Below are 17861 nucleotides of genomic sequence, written 5' to 3' on the forward strand. Positions count from 1 at the left end.
CAATCACTGCAATGCCCTTCTCTAAGATGGTGGGGACCAGGACCTATGTCATCACGCTGCCCACACTCTGCGTTTACCTTCATTGGCTGAGAAATGGCGCTTTTCGCGTCATTGAAACGCGACTTTGGCGCGAAAGTCGCGTACCGCATGGCCGACCCCGCACAGGGGTCGGATCGGGTTTCATGAAACCCGACTTTGCCAAAAGTCGGCGACTTTTGAAAATGAACGACCCGTTTCGCTCAACCCTAATAATGACAATTTTCAGTGCAAATCATTAATTGCTATTGCTACCATATGTAAGGAGGGAGGGAAGGTAAACGGAAAAGGAGAAGGACCTACCCGACCTAAGTCAGAATAAATGTGCTTGAAATACTACTTGAGTACAGTAACCCTCAGAAAGGTGTCTTAATAAAAAATAAAGATAGGGTAAGTGGATAATAATCTATGGTGAGATGATTTTCCATTATAGACCTACCTATGCTGATGTTGAGTTGGTTACTACTATTGAGAGGATTCAGTGTAAAGAAAGAAATTACCGGTTTTAGGCTTATACCTAAAACGTATAGCCAGTTAGTGTGCAGACATGTGCATAGGAGTGCTCATATAGTATAAACCCACCTAAATGAAGTAAAAATCCCATAGGAACAAGGTTGCTATAAGTAGCGTAAGATCAGGTATCCACCATAGATCTATCTTTTATTTATGGTATAATAATGCTCTCATGAGGTTCACTAAAACAGTGATGGTATAGCGTCTATACTTATAGATATATGTAAATAGATTGAGCCTACCCATGCGTGGCTGTAATCAGAGATATCCCATCAGACATGGTGTCCACCACTTGTCCGATGCAAATGTGTGTGAGAGACGCCGAGTCTAAAAAGGTAGGGGGCAGGGCTATAAATGCAGTGTGAATCAATCCGAAGGGTCAGTGAATGTGAGAATACTGCACCTGATCCAGAGATGTGGCATTCCGCTCTCAGAGTTAGGAGGGGGCATGGCACAGAACCCTACACCTGCATCCAACATTAGACAATTCAGTCAGGGCACCTGGACGTACCCTAAGGGAGGAAGGTCTCATCCCAGGCTGGATAGGAAAGGGTGTTGGAGGAGTGGATATGGTAGGTAGAGTAGGGGAGGAGCTTAGTTAGCAAGAGTCAGGAAAGATCTAGAAAGTTAGTTAGTTGGTGAGAGGAGTGGAGCTGAGCAGGCGTGAGGGTCTGCAGCTCCTGACAGACAAAAGAGAGAAGTAAGAGGGAGAAGTAGAAGAAAGGTCCCAGAAGGACAGAAGGGGTCCTAGGGGCACGGATAGTGAGAGATCCATCCGTGCGGCCACCGTGGTCGGTGGAGGGACCAGGTCGCAGTCAGGCAACTGGCCGCAATCTAGTGGACTAAACTAGCTAACCAGAGACTGTGGTATCTGTATGTGCCACAGCCACATCTGCACACATTCACTGAAAAGGCAGCCATATAGGATCTAGGGGGATTCAGCACACACCGCCCGACAAGATCTGCGGCTGCTGGCTTGAGACACTGTGTGGCAGGCGCAGGGCAGGAGAGGCGAAGCCAGCGCAGAGAGACAGCTAGGAAAGGACATGTGAAAGAGGGTTCTGGAAAGTGCATCCAAATTGCTTGAGAGCTGGCTGGACCACAAACCTGGAGGACACAGCACCCCGGCCGGGGCAACTAAGAACTGTGAGTAAAGCATTGGAAACTGCACCACGCTGTGTCCTCACATGTATTTACTGTGCCATCCACCCTGCACTACATCCACCATCAGCATCACCATCATTTACAACCAAAGTGCCCTGGGACTAAAGCTCTGCCTGTGGAGAGCTGTACCAACTCTGCTTCATCACCATCAGCCCAGCAGTCTCTTCAAGCAACGTTGCCTAACATCTCACATTTGCCGAATACCATAGGTGGCGTCACGAACATTTAATCCCATAAACTTTATTCCCCTTTTATTGAACGCCCAGGGCCACGGACCGGGTCCCTGCTGCCGTGACACGTCCCCACGTGACACAGGCCTGGTACTGAGTCTCCCCATGGCCCTAGAGGGTGCTCCACATGCATGCTACAGGGGAAGGTAAAAAGAGGCATAGATAATTGGAAGGCAAAGTGTGGGGGCAATGGGCCAAGTGAGCATTCATTTTTTTGAATCCTATATTTATTATCCTCTGGCGTCTGTAGGGTCCTCAGCAAAAAATAAGGAGCATTCAATTGAATCAAATTTCCTTGTCAAGTCTGAGTGAGTTTCTGAATTTGAATCTCGACAGATTCGCTCATCTCTAGTACTTATCTATGTGCACTAGGGGACATTACTGTATTTCAATGTTACAATAAAAAGTTCTTTTGATTTGTCTTTTTGAAATTGTGAAATAGCAAAATTAAATTCTTTCTTGTTTCAGATTAGCCAGGTTCAGATTAGCATATACGTGTGCAGCATATACCTGCGTACCGATCCGCATGCGTCTTGTGTACATATATTTAGCATTGTGTACGCAGGGACATGCGTTTGCATCAGTTCACATGTGGATGTGTACGCATGTGTCGTTTCGCGGTGTGTGGCAAATGCAACATGTTTTGAGGCGTCAAATGTGCAAAGGCATGCGCATGCAGATGAGTGCGTCAAAACAATGCATTACTGTCTATGGGAACGCATTGGTACGCAAGGACATGCGTACGCATGCGTTCGATGCGCTTGCGTATTTCGGACTGCGAATGTCCAGGAACCGATTGAGACAAGCCCATTGCGACACGCCCTCCTGGAAATATTGAACGCATTTGAAGCGCCGGCCAGGGCTGTGGGGTACCCGGGATCAGACCAGACAGTTCTACGGGGGAGGTCACGGGGCCGTGATCCGTTTCCGTGGCCCTGGCCGTGTCAGAAAATGGAGGATAATTATGTAGTGTTTGGTCGTGATGCCACCCGTGGTGTTTGGCAATAGGTGGCCGACGCTGCGGTTTAGGTCCATTGGAGCTAATGGTAGCGCAGCAAAGATGGTTCAGCTCCCCACGGGTAGAGAAGAGCCCCAGGGCAAATATATTTGACTGATCAGATGGTGGTAAACGTTGCGGTGCAGAGAATAAGTGAAGGACACAAAGAGAGGACACTTGAAAGTAGATGCAATCTGGGGTACCAATTACAGATGACGGATTGAGTCCGGCTTGTCTGGAGGCTTTCAGGGGATCCCCCTGCCAGGTGGGGTTGAGGACCTACCTTCTGCGCTCTCTTTTAGGGTCCCTGCTTGTAGCTAAGCTGTGGCCCTCTCCTGCATGATGATTTCTAACCTATATGGCAGACAGCGTGAGCCTATTTCACGGGCACTGTCCTTTTCACAGTCAGCCCCGAGCTCTTGGTCGGCTACCGTGCCTTCAGGTGTTCAGTGTGGCCAGGGAACTTGCAGTCCCCTGCCCTCCAGATTCGGCTGTCAGGGCGTACAACACCCACCCAGCCAAGGACTCTGGCATCCCTTTTTATCAGCGCTCCGCTCTGGGGTCAGCTATACGCAGTTTTTATTCACAGACCAACTGCCAACTCTGCTCTCTCACAGTCCTGTCAGGAGCTCCAGCTGGCTCCCGTTTCCATGACAACTCCCCTCTTTATGCTCTCAGCTGACTTCTTTCTCACTCACTAACCCCACCTGCTGGCCAGTATTTATAAGGAAGCTCCCCTTTCTGGCCTGGCGCAGGAATTGACATGCACACTGTTACCTGGAATGGGGACCCCCCCTTGCCTCCAGGCATGACATCCCCTTAGAGGAAGGCAATGTCACTGTGGCAACAGGACTCTGGGGGTGCCACATTTGTGCGTAAACAATGCAAACACAGGCAAAAAATGCATACAAATACATGCACAAGCACTGTTTTTTCACATCATGCGTAAGCTGATGCGGATAAAAAAACGCAACGTAACCATGCATTTGAATGCGTTTTGGCATGCGTTTGCGCATGCAGATGATACGCTGTGCACAGAGACGCTAATGTTAACTTAGCCTTGGGTCACTATTTATTGGATAATCTATTATAATTTATTTTTCAGTGAATAAAATAATTAAAATATCTGTGCAAATAATCTGTGATAAAATAATAGAAGAATAGTTGTCCTACAAAGTTTGACTTTTGTAAAAAAGATTGAGAAATACAGTAATTACATACACAGTGTGGAGTTGCCGCAATTCTACGTAAGCCAATGTTTAATCTGGTCATCCTTTAAACTTAATGATAGTATTAAGGGTCACATCTACATTTTGTAATGGGTTTGTAATAACTATTTGTTGACTTGGCCTAGTATTTTCCAGAAAAAAATACCTAAATCATAATTTGCGTACAAAGAGGTTTTCCCCAGGAACATTAATATGTAGGTAAATGTATAACTATCATGATCATCCTATCATGACAGCACATGATGGAAGTCTAATAAAATAGGAACTGATTATTCTTATTTATATTAAAACCACAATTCCAAAAGATTTGGGACACTGCATAAAATATAAAGAAAGCAAGGATTTAATGATTTGAAAAATCTCTTATAGCCATAATGTATTCACAACAAACATAGAACAAAGATCTATTTTATTTGAAAAAAAAAAAACAAACTCATTTAAAAATGGATGACAGCAACATAACTCAAAAACATTGGGACAGGGCCATGTCTACCATAATTCTACTCAGCAGTCACCTCTTTGTCATTTGTAGGCCAAATAAATACGTTTTCTGGACCACGGGTCTTTTCAAGTAGTGTAGCAAATAAATCTCAGCAGCCGTCTCTTTGCCATTTGTAGGCCAAACAAATAATTTTACTGTACCACTGTGTCTACATGAGTATTGTGTACAAAATAATTATACTTTTTTTTTGCAAGTAGTGTGTCTAAAAATGATTGTACTCTGCAGCTTCTTTTTGCGAGTAGTGTATGTAAAAATTATTGTACTCTGCAGCGTTTTTCTGTGAGCAGTGTGTCTACAAAATAATTGTACTCTGTAGCATTCTTTCTATTTCACCAAATTGCCTCTGGGAGTACTGTGCCAAAGAGACTTTGCTTGTGCTGTACCAAAAAAACATTTGTTTATACTATACCAAGATTGAGAGTGCATTAGATGTTGGAGCTGAATTTTGAAACGTGCTGAGAAAGGATTTACATATTTCTGCCATACTATCAATGCCTTATGAGATGGTGCCAGTGCCCCAGCTGCTTCGGTGATTCCATCTTCCTCTGCTCTGTGCTTCCACTGAGCCCTCACTGACAGGTGAGGATGGCGTCAGTACTGCGTCTACCAGCATGTGCTTGTATTCCAGCATTTTTCAATTTCGCTGTAGTGACAGAAGTACGTTGTGTTTGTAGCGGGGATCCAGCATGGTGGCTACCCCAAAATCAGCACTTGTAACAATCCGGGATACTTGGCGGTCATTGCGTAGGCACAGCAGCATGTATTGCCTCATGTGTGCCAGGCTGCCCAGAGGCAAAGATAAACTGTCCTCAGTGGGAGGTATATCATCTGGGTCCTCTGTATCATATGTATCCCATGTGTCCCCCCAAGTCACGCTCTATTGATGTTAATGAGCTAGTTTTTGAGTGCCACTCTGCTGTGAACACAGTTGTTCCTCAAACTCCTCCTCATACATGGCTGGACATTTGTGTACCTGGCCACTTTTGGTATAGGAATCCATCCTCCAAGACATGTGTGGATGGCATGATAGTGATATGGATGGTTCCTGTTACTCCGCCTCCTCTTCCTCCTGTGCCACCACCTAGTCCATTATCACCTGAAGCTTTGTTTCTCTAGGAGGCAAAAAAATGGGATAGTAACAGTGATGATAGGCCATATTGAAGGAATATTCTAAGCAGTGCAACATGGCCCACAAGTCCCACATGGAGGCCCATTAATTGTTGGTGAATTGGTGTTGTTTTGATGATAGACTCACCCGTGCGTGCTGCATCTGAAATTCTACTATTGGCTGCTGGTCACACAGTATCTCCAGTATATCACAGACCTGATGAGGAGGGAGGACTCTCACTCCTCCTGTAACTGTTTTAAACTGTCTTACTTTGTATTAATTTTTTTAGTCTGTATATGTCTTAATTGTAAAGTGCTGCGAAATATGTTGGTCTATTGAAATAAAATGGACAGAGAAAAATCTAGGAGCCAGCCGACTTGATGGCTAGGGGCCGGCCTTAACACTTTTGCAACCTGCTCCCTTGTTTGCTATGTAGCTGGGAGCAGCGTAACCACCACCTCTTCCTCCAAACTGCCCACTTCACTCGGATGGCCTTGACTCCATGTTGGGTCTAGGACCTCTTCATCCCCCATTGCATCATCACACCTCTACAGTCTGTTCGTAACTCAGCTGCCCTACTAACCCACTTCTGTCCTTGCTACTCCTCCACAAATCTGTTCATTGTTTCCCAATTCCACAATGTATCTACTTCAAGCTAGTAACACTTAACTACAAAGCCATCCATAACCTGTCTCCCACATAAATCTCTGAACTAACCTCCAGATACCTCACACCACATGATTTCTGATCCTCTCAAGACTTCATACTCCCCTCTCCTCCACAATCATTAAATCGCCTACAAAACTTCTCTCGAGTATCCCCCATCCTGTAGAATTCTGTGACCCAACAAATCCTATTATCCCATGCATTCGGAACTTTCAAGTGAAACTTGAAAATCCATGTCTTCAGAACAGCTACAGCCTGCAATAACCCCTCTGCCACTTCACCAACACCAGAGCTACTGTCTCCTTCCCCATTATCCTGTGGAATGTAAGGCTGCAACGGTAGGGTCCTCTCCCCTCTGTACCTGTCTGTCACTGTTAGTTTGTTCATTGTAATTTCTATTTGTGTTTTGTATGTAACCCCTCCTCATGCACAGCACCATGGAATCAATGGTGCTCTAAATAAAATTAACAATAATAATACTCCGCATGATGCTCCACCTAGTCCTCACCCCTGCCCTCCTTGCCAGACTACTCAAGGCAGAAAGATGCACCTGGAATCAATGGTGCTCTAAAACTAAAATATAATAATCCCCCGGATGATGCTCCTCCCAGTCTTCACCCCTGCCCTCTTTGCAGATATGAACACACCAGGAAGCTGCAGCAGTTGTCACCTGTGTTTTGTCAGCATTATCAGAAGTGTGCTAGCGTGGTCCACTGACCATTTGCATTACCCCTCCCACATACTGATTTTCCAACAGAACAAGTAGTGCACTCAATCTCTTCGAAGTGTTGGGCATAGCCATTTGGATGACCCACAAACAGCAGCCAGCAGAGTCATAAAAAAACAGAAGTGACTGCTGCATGACTTGGGACTCAAACTGTTTGCCTGATTTGCAAGGGGGTGAGAAGGAAGACACATGACCATGAGTCACAGGTGCCAAATCTGCGCTTTCAGCAGGGGACTGAGTGGAAGACAAAGCTAAGGGACTGAAGGCACTCTCTGCCAACAAATCAAAGACCACCTCTACTTGTTCTGGCCTTACCATTCATCTAACGGTACTTGGACCTATGAAGTTACACAGAATGTCCTTTCGCCTGCTTGCTTCACTATTGAACACTGAAGGCCATGCAATGAAAGATTATGTCCTGAAACCAGTGTTAGAGTCAGGATGTACTTTGTGGGCAGAGTTTGTACGACCCCCGAAGGATGGTATAAATATTCAAATGGCCCTGGGCAGAAAAAAGATTCCCCACCCCTGACATACACCGTCCCCTCGATCTCTTCCTCAACCTCCTGCTCTACTTGGACCTCCGTCTCCTGGTTCAAGATTATATTTTTTTTCTTTTATTCATTCTATTTTATTTAAATTAATTTTTCTATCTACATTTGTTTGCAGGGTAATTGTCCTGCTGTTCCTCCCAATTGACTTTCTTGTGCAGCCCTCCAGCCTGTACAATGACCATTTCATGCACCAAATTTCAGGTCCCATTAACTTCTATTGGATCCGGGGTTAAATTCAGGTCAAGTTCCGTCCCGAACCAAACTTTTAACTATGTCTTTGTTGAACCCGTCAAACCTGAATGTCCACAGGTCTGCTCATCCCTATTCAGAAAGTAAAGTAAGCCAAACAGCTAGCACATACAGTGGCTTGTGAAATTAACCCCCCCAGGAATTTTTAGTGTTTTATTACCCCACAACCTGGAATTTCACTTTTGCATCAGTTTATGTAAAGAGCATGCTTACAACTGTCAACATTTGGTTTTCTTTTAATTGCGAAGAAAGAAGCAAATAGGACAAAATAGCTGAAAAGGTCAGTTTACATAACTATTTACTCCCTAAAGTCAGTACCTTGTAGAACCTCCGTCTATGGCAATTACAGCTGCAAGTCGCTTTGGATAAGTCTCTATGAGCTTTCCACATTTTGCCACTGGAATTTTTGTCAATTTCTCACAGCAATACTATTCCAGCTCCTTCAAGTTACATGGTTTTCCCTGATGAACAGCAATTTTCAAGTCTGACCACAGAGTCTCAATTGAATTAAGGTCTGGGATTTGACTAGGCCACTCCAAAACATTTACACATTTCCCATTAAACTTCGTGAGTTGATTTAGCAATATGCTTTGGGTCACTGTCTTGTTGGAAGGTAAATCTCAGTCCCTTTTTCAAATCACTGACAGAGTGAAGCAGGTTTTGTTCAAGAATATCCCTGTATTTTACACATCCATCTTCCTTTCAACTTTGAGCATTTTCCCAGTCACTGCTGCAAAAAAAACATCCCCACAGCATGATGCTGCCACCATCATGTTTCACGGTGGGAATGGTGATGAGCTCTGTTGGTTTGGCACCAGACATAGTGTTTACCTTGGCGGGCAAAAAGTTCAATTTTGGTCTCATCTAACCAGAGTGCATTCCTCCATACATTTGGGAAGTTTCCCATATGTTTTTTGGCAAACTCAAAACGAGCTTTACATTTTTTGTGTAAGTAAAGGCTTTTTTCTGTCCGCTCTTCCGTAAAGGCCAGCACCTATGGAGTGTACGGCTTATTATGGTCGTATGGACAGATAGTCAAGTCTGTGCTTGGGAACTCTGTGTTACCTCTCTGATTAATGGCCTCTTTGCCCAGACTGAAAGTTTTGGTGGGCGGCCCTCTCTTGGCAGACTTGCCATGGTACCATGTTCTTTCCATTTCATGATAATGGATTTTATGGTACTCTGGGGATCATCAGAGATTGGGATATTTTTTTTATAACCCAACCCTGACTTGTAGTTCTCAACAACTTTGTTCCTGATTTGTTTGGAGATCTCCTTGGTCTTCATGGTATTTTTTGGTTAGCGGTTCCTCTTGCTTAATGGTGTTGCAGCATCTGTTGTCTTTCAGAAAAGGTGCGTACAGTGACATGTAAAGGTTTGGGCACCCTGGTCAAAATTACTTGCAAAAGGGGGTGCTGCTAGGTACTTAGCATGCAGGGCGCACAAACTTTTACAATGACCCATTTTCTATTTTGTAATTTTTAAAATGTAAAAAATTACTATATATATGTATTGTCATTGTTTTTACATTTTTATTTGTCATTTTTTTTCATAACAGGAATTGGTATGTAAAAAACTCAAACCAAAAATAATCCTTTTTTTTGCCTAAAATACAAAGGAAATGTGTCAGCTTTAACTTTAGCCCTTTTAGAGATTATTTCATCTTCAATTTGCTTATCTGTTTAGAATAGCAGTAATTTTGACCAGGGGTGCCCAAATTGTATACATTGACAGACCATGTAACACTTAGATTGCATACAAGTGGATTTCCTTTCAATAAGGACGTGACTCGTGAAGGTAATTGCTTGTTTGTTACGTTATTTGATGCCATAGATATAATTTAGGCCTATATTTTTCTTACTTGACTTCACCAACTTAGACTATTTAGTGCTGATGCATCACACACAAATTGGATTACAAAAATATTTAAACACAGGTTGTAAAGTAAAAAAAAGAAGAAGTAAAAAGCCAAGGGGGTGAATACTTTCACAACCCATTGTAGGAAGTAATACTGTCAACAGAGGAATAACTTTAGATGTTTTTAACCCATTGCCAAAGACGTTATATGGGCCACAACCTGCTGTGTGCCATTTATAATGACAATATCTTCTTATGTAAATAGGAACTTATCCTTGTAAAGTAATATAAAACAATTCCTAAACTATTCCAAGTCTAAATTTTTCAGTTCAAAGATGAGAAGAACATACAGTATGATCTATTTCTGGTATCCCAAACTATTTTCATACACAAACTATTGGATGTTACTCCACTTCCCAATTTCTAAATGAAGTTGCACACTCAAGGACAATGCCAGACCTGGAAACTTTGGGTTGCTCACCTGTCCAGCATCTACACATGGCCTTGCTCCTTTGTACCTCAAGGATAGCAGAATAAGCAGCAGGGACTGATACAATAAGTAGTCTGCAACCATTCAGCACATCAACCAACATCAATTCAACCTACAACAAGAATAAACGTTCAGTTTCATATGAACAATGCCTTATGTCTCTTGACCTGCTGAATAATATGTCTGGCATAAATAAGAATAAACGCAGTGTCGTCAAACCAGCTATCACATGTTTTGGCAGGATTTATCCTGATCTATCTAAAGACTCCAGGCCAGCTGGCTAATTATCTTCCCAGCAACTCATGCTTGCTTTTCACAATTTAACTTTTACTTCTTCATTCAGACCTGTGAATCAGCTCTGCTGATTCAAACTACAAGTACCTTAACTAACACCTTTCTCCTATTAAAGGGAACCTGTCACCCCCCAAATCGAAGGTGAGCTAAGGCCACCGGAATCAGGGGCTTATCTACAGCATTCTGTAATGCTGTAGATAAGCCCCCGATGTATCCTGAAAGATGAGAAAAAGAGGTTAGATTATACTCACCTGGGGGGCCGTCCGGTCCGATGGGCGTCGCGGTCCGGTCTGGGGCCTCCCATCTTCATAGGATGACGTGCTCTTCTTGTCTTCACGCTGCGGCTTCGGCGCAGGTGTACTTTGTCTGCCCTGTTGAGGGCAGAGCAAAGTACTGCAGTGCGCAGGCTCTGGGCCTCGCTGACCTTTCCCGGCGTGAAGAGAAGAAGAGGACATCATCGTAAGAAGATGGGAGGCGCTGGACCGGACTGCGACGCCCATCGGACCGGACCGCAGCTGGAACACCCCTGGGTGAGCATAATGTAACCTCTTTTTCTCATCTTTCAGGATACATCGGGGGCTTATCTACAGCCTTACAGAATGCTGTAGATAAGCCCCTGATGCCAGTCGGCTTAGCTCACCTTCGATTTTGGGGGTGACAGGTTCCCTTTAAGGTGCCTGATTGCATTTCTGTCTCTGCTATTACTATATCCATGCTGCAAGTTTCCGATTGCATATATGCCTTTGATATTAACTACATCCCTGCTGCAACATCCAGGCTGTATATAGTTCTATGCAGATCCTCTATGTGGCCTCCAGCAGCATCTAGTGGTTCTGGCTTCACTTGTCAATCTGCGGTCATGCATATCCTGCTGTACTGGTCTTTGTTGATCCATTTTAAGTCCTTTTTCACTGCATCATCGCCTGCGGTCCATGCATCATCCCTCTGCTCCCCCTAATCTACAACTTAGACCCCTTAGCACTTTGCAGTGCATATGTGATAGCCAATGTGACAGTATCATATAGTGCATCATTAATTTGTCAGTAGGAAAATAAAACTGTTATAATGCATCTATAAAGATGTATTTTTAGCACAATTGTATAAAAACAAACTTTATTTATAAATAAATCAATGCTAAATCAAAGTACCGTTTCAGGATTTAGCATAATCAATATTAATCATAACTATAAGAAAAGTCTATAAAAATCCAAAGCATGATAATGATTTGGTATGACCATGAGACTCCAGGTTTTGTGATGTAAAAAAACATACCGAAAAGCATCATTCTAGAATTTTCTCCAAATTTAATGTCACTCTCAGTCTGCGCAAATCCATTAAGAAACAACTTAAATCATTTTTAAGGAAATATAAGAAAACTAAAATAATGTGACTATAATATGTTCATAATTAGCCTATCACATTAAAGCTCATGTTAAATAAAAGCCAGTACACAGCTGTCACAGTTTAAAGTGATTCTGATTAACTCCATATATAAAATTTAGCTGTTCTTGTATAATTTTCTTGATGTTTTCTTAGTTGCGTTTTACAGCAAAAGTCATGGTTCATAATCAGCTTACAACACAGCAAAGGAATTTCATTGTTAAAAGTTATCAGCCAGGAGAAGGGCACAACATTTTTTTCCAAGGCATTAGCTATACAATGAAACAATGTGAAGATGGTCATCAAGCAGTGGTCTAAATTTTGGCACTACAGTGACATTACCTAGACCTGAACATTCTTCAAAAATTGATGAAAACACAAGAAGAAAATTGGTCCAGAAGGTTGCCAAGAGGCCTACAGCAACATCAAAGTGAACTTGCCAGCAGGATTTTGCTCAGTAAGCTACAGATACTGTCAGGTTGGCGCCACTATACTGATTAAAATGATACCTTGGTTGATGAAATCCATCTTGTGGTTGTTGTTTAATTTGTATTTGTAGTTTTTAGTTAATGAGATTCTGGTGCTTCGGGGCAGGCCTGTTGGTTGGGCTTTATAGGATGCTATGCTTAGACATTCATCTGTATTGGCTTATGACAGGTCACTGATGCTTCAGTGACCTGCCCCTTATTTTACATACTGCATATACTATGGTGGGTTTAGAAAAAAAAATGTACAATTTAGATGGCAGCAGCGCCTGACCAGTAGCACATATAGCATTATGTCTATAATATTGCCTGCTAAAAAAAAAATAACTTAATCAAAATGGCGTGGCGGGGGCACATGTGCAGTAGCATCTATCGCGTTCCGATAGATGCTACTGTGCAAGTGCCACCGGGGCCATTTTGCTAGAAAAAAAATTGCTGCAGTAAAATGGCGCCATGTTGCTGACGTTAATTTTTTTTTTTTAACCACACAATATGATATGCAGTATGCAAATTAGGCGGCAGGTCACTGACGGATCAGCCCATAAAGTTGCATATGTAAGCAGAGTTCCGCCCCTGAGCACCAGAATCACAATAACTGAAAACTGCAAATACAGATTGAACAACAACCACAAGACTGATTTCATCAACCAAGGTATCATTTTAATCAGTATAACGGAGACAGTGTTTGTAGTTTTCTGAGTAAAATCCTGCTGACAGGTTTACTGTACTTATTGCGTACTGTATTTGACAACAATCTCTGGTATTTTTCATTTGTCGGGCCTGTGGAATAATGTGGCAAGATTTAAGTCATTCCTTACAAAGAAAAACATCCAAGCCCAGCTATGTTTTGCCCAAACCTACATCAAGTCTTCCAAAAGCAAATGGAAAAATGTGTTATAGTCTGATGAGACCAAGGTTGAATTTTTGGCCAGAATTCCAAAAGGTATGTTTGGCACTAAGTTAACACTGTCATTATCCCCAAAAGAATACTATACTCACAGTGAAACAGAGCATTGGACACAGAATTATGCTTTTGAGGCTATTTTGTGGCAGCTGGAACTAAGGCTTTAGTCAAAGTGGATGACATTTTGAACTGATCCAAATGTTATTCAATGTTTGCAACAAAATCAGCTTAAAAGCTGAAGATGAATTTCACTTTACAGCACGACAACGATCCTAAGCATACCGCCAAATAAACTAAAGAATGGCTTCACCAGGAGAACATCAACGTTTTGGAATGTCCCAGACCTGAATCCAATTGAAATTTGATTTTTAGATTACGTAGCCTGGTATTTTAGACTTTTTATATCCACTGTAATATAGCGCAAAGTATCAGACATGTCCACTGTCTCTTATTCCCTCCCAATTATATCTCAAACTGTGCTTCTCTATATATATTCATGTATTTATTTAGTATATTAATGATGTTATATGGACTACAAAGATTCGATCTTGTAATATTTGTGACTTTATGAGGACTTATAGATCTATTTTGGTGAATACAAATGGAGCTGAATGTATCTGGTTGGAGTTTTACTAAGAGATGTGACAGCATACTAAATATTGTACTAGGGAGCAAGAGAAGTTGTTTGGCTGCATGCTTAGAAATAACTTCCCTCGCAGCTTTATTTGACCTTGCTTTCTACCAGCATTGACTGTGACCGTACTATGTCAATAGCAACTACAAAGCGTGTTTTTTACACATGATATACTATATAATTGCACATATTATAAGTTCTTAACTACTGTGAATAAAGTTCACATTTATGGTAAGGAGAATATATGTAAATGGAGAGGATTGTTATATATTATGTCCTTTATCTTTACCCTATCACCATTTCTACAGCCATAACTGATTTTTATTAGGAGGAGTACTAGGCACAGAGCCAGGGAGGAGGGGGACAGGAATGGGAGGTGTAATTTGGTACTTTAGTAAATGAAAAATACCATTCACACTGACCTGTGGAAAGAAGTGGAACATGGCTACTGCTGGGAAGGTAAGTAGTTGTAATGTATTTATGTTTTCTTAGTTAGTCAGGAATGACAACTCTGTCTTCTAGTTCTGCTACAAAATGACAATGTAATAATCTTTCATGCATTAGAATTATAAAATGTTTACATAACTTTGCCAGAATTGTGACCAGGATTTCCCCCTTAGGATATGTGCACACATTGAGGATTTGCAAAAGAAAATTCTTCTGAACATCCTGATGTGTTTGCAGGAAAAATCTTCAGAAAATATGGACATTTTTATCATGTTTGTGTTGCATTTTTGTCACATTGTTTACTTGTACAGTTTAACAAATCATCTGCAAAACATGCTGAAAGAATTAACATACTACAGTCTCAAAAAAGGAAAAAATGAGCAACGTGTGCATATGAGAATTCAGGAAAAAAACCTTCAGTTTTCTGTGACAAAACTGAGCAGTTACAGTCATGGCCAAAAGTATTGACACCCCTGCAATTCTGTCAGATAATACTCATTTTCTTCCTGAAAATGATTGCAAACACAAATTATTATACTGTTCGAAAAATCATGTGATGCTTCTCTCATTTGTGTAATTAACAGCACCTGTAACTTACCTGTGGCACCTAACAGGTGTTGGCAATAACTAAATCACACTTGCAGCCAGTTGACATGGATTAAAGTTGACTCAACCTCTGTCCTGTGTCCTTGTGTGTACCACATTGAGCATGGAGAAAAGAAAGAAGACCAAAGAACTGTCTCAGGACGTGAGAAACCAAATTGTGAGGAAGCATGAGCAATCTCAAGGCTACAAGTCCATCTCCAAAGATCTGAATGTTCCTGTGTCTACCGTGCGCAGTGTCATCAAGAAGTTTAAAGCCCATGGCACTGTGGCTAACCTCCCTAGATGTGGACGGAAAAGAAAAATTGACAAGAGATTTCAACGCAAGATTGTGCGGATGTTGGATAAAGAACCTCGACTAACATGCAAACAAGTTCAAGCTGCCCTGCAGTCCGAGGGTACAACAGTGTCAACCCGTACTATCTGTTGGCATCTGAATGAAAAGGGACTGTATGGTAGGAGACCCAGGAAGACCCCACTTCTTACCTGGAGACATAAAAAAGCCATGCTGGAGTTTGCCAAAACTTACCTGAAAAAGCCTAAAACGTTTTGGAAGAATGTTCTCTGGTCAGATGAGACAAAAGTAGAGCTTTTTGGGCAAAGGCATCGACATAGAGTTTACAGGAGAAAAAAAGAGGCATTCAAAGAAAAGAACACGGTCCCTACAGTCAAACATGGCGGACGTTCCCTGATGTTTTGGGGTGGTTTTGCTGCCTCTGGCACTGGACTGCTTGACCATGTGCATGGCATTATGAAGTCTGAAGACTACCAAAAAATTTTGCAGCATAATGTAGGGCCCAGTGTGAGAAAGCTGGGTCTCCCTCAGAGGTCATGGGTCTTCCAGCAGGACAATGACCCAAAACACACTTCAAAAAGCACTAGAAAATGGTTTGAGAGAAAGCACTGGAGACTTCTAAGGTGGCCAGCAATGAGTCCAGACCTGAATCCCATAGATCACCTGTGGAGAGATCTAAAAATGGCAGTTTGGAGAAGGCAGCCTTCAAATATCAGGGACCTGGAGCAGTTTGCCAAAGAAGAATGGTCTAAAATTCCAGCAGAGCATTGTAAGAAACTCATTGATGGTTACCGGAAGTGGCTGGTCGCAGTTATTTTGGCTAAAGGTTGTGCAACCAAGTATTAGGCTGAGGGTGCCAATACTTTTGTCTGGCCCATTTTTGGAGTTTTGTGTGAAATGATCAATGTTTTGCTTCATTCTCTTTTGTGTTTTTTCATTTAAGACAAATTAAATGAAAATAATAATACCAAATAATTTGTGTTTGCAATCATTTTCAGGAAGAAACTGAGTATTATCTGACAGAATTGCAGGGGTGTCAATACTTTTGGCCATGACTGTATAGAGTCATAACACTACTCTCCTTCACTTGCTGTTAGTATTATATCTTAGCAAGAAGAGATGATGGAGGGAGTAGTTTCAAGATTCTTCATATCATGCCTGCATTACGGAACAGATATATTTCACAACTCGGGTCGTACTAATTTCCATACATAAAAATTTCTTTGCATATTCTAATTATTCATAATTGTCATAGAATCTTGGGTTTTCCTTCCCCTAGGGCAGAGATTTAGTTTACTGCCTTGCAGTCTCATACCATAGCCAAGTTATGTTGTGTTAGGCTGCAGTCACACTAGCAGTATTTGGTCAGTATTTTACATCAGTATTTGTAAGCCACCAGGAGTGGAACAATTAGCGGAAAAGTATAATAGAAACATATGCACCACTTCTGCATTTAACACCCACTCCTGGTTTTAGCTTACAAATACTGATGTAAAATACTGACCGAATACTGCTAGTGTGACGGCAGCCTTATGCTAAGTGCAGGTCCGGAGGGGAGGGTAGTGGCACAGGAATTCAAGGAACTCTGGATCTGCTCATAGTATACTACAGTTTATATATTTTGCCTGGAGTGTTCCATAATTGGGTTCCTTTTTAAAATCGAATGATAAACATAGATTTCATATACCAAGCTAAACTAAAAAATGAAAGGGCCGATTCATTAAAGAGAATAAGTGAGCAGGATTTTGCAAAGTACAGAAATGGCCATGTTGGCAGTGGGATACCTATTAAAATGATACCTGTGGTGAAGAAATTTGTTTTGTGGTTTTTGTGCAATCATTGTCTGAAGTATTCTTGTGATTATTAGTAGTGATGAACGAGTGTACTCGTTGCTCGGGTTTTGCCATGCATGCTCGGGGGTCCTCCGAGTATTTTTTAGTGCTCGGAGATTTAGTTTTCATCGCCGCAGCTGTATGATTTACATCTGTTAGCCAGCATAAGTACATGTGGGGGTTGCCTGGTTGCTAGGGAATCCCCACATGTAATCAAGCTGGCTAACAGATGTAAATCATTCAGCTGCCGTGATGAAAACTAAATCTCCGAGCAGTCATAAATACCCAGAGGTCACCCGAGCGTGCTGGGGAAAACCCGAGCAACGAGTACACTCGCTCATCATTAGTGATGATATATTCATGCATCAGGGCGTGACTGTGGGCAGGGTCTCTCCAACAAAATGACACCTACAGTATGGCCATGTCTGTACTCTGAAAACTGCTGACAGGTTCCCTTTAAGGTGTGTATGCCAGAAATCAGCTGTAAGTGCTCACCTGCAGAGCTGTTCCATCTTCAAATCAATAGGAGGTAGATGTGTAGTACCGTACAGCAGCCACTATCAGAAGAACGCCAGTACTTCTGGCTAACGGTGGCCGACACCGATAACAACTGATCGGCTGAGGTGCTAAAAGTCAGACCCCAACTGATCAGACCTTGATGACCT

General features: G+C 42.2%; 1 protein-coding gene across 2 annotated transcripts in view; it reads left to right on the forward strand.

Annotated features, from left to right (window-relative positions):
* LOC138655844 (alcohol dehydrogenase 1-like) overlaps positions 1-17861 on the forward strand; it is a 62506-nt gene that overhangs the window by 21340 nt on the left and 23305 nt on the right. The window contains exon 1 of one of the 2 annotated variants that reach the window (XM_069743626.1): positions 14355-14478. The exons of the other annotated variant lie outside the window; for it this stretch is intronic. Within the exon in view, the coding sequence (XP_069599727.1) occupies positions 14461-14478 (18 nt within the window). The 5' untranslated portion in view covers positions 14355-14460. Of the gene's footprint in view, positions 1-14354; positions 14479-17861 lie in introns of those variants that run through there. 2 annotated transcript variants of the gene reach the window in all.

Source organism: Ranitomeya imitator, chromosome 1 (assembly GCF_032444005.1).
Source record: "Ranitomeya imitator isolate aRanImi1 chromosome 1, aRanImi1.pri, whole genome shotgun sequence".
Lineage (NCBI taxonomy): Eukaryota > Metazoa > Chordata > Amphibia > Anura > Dendrobatidae > Ranitomeya > Ranitomeya imitator.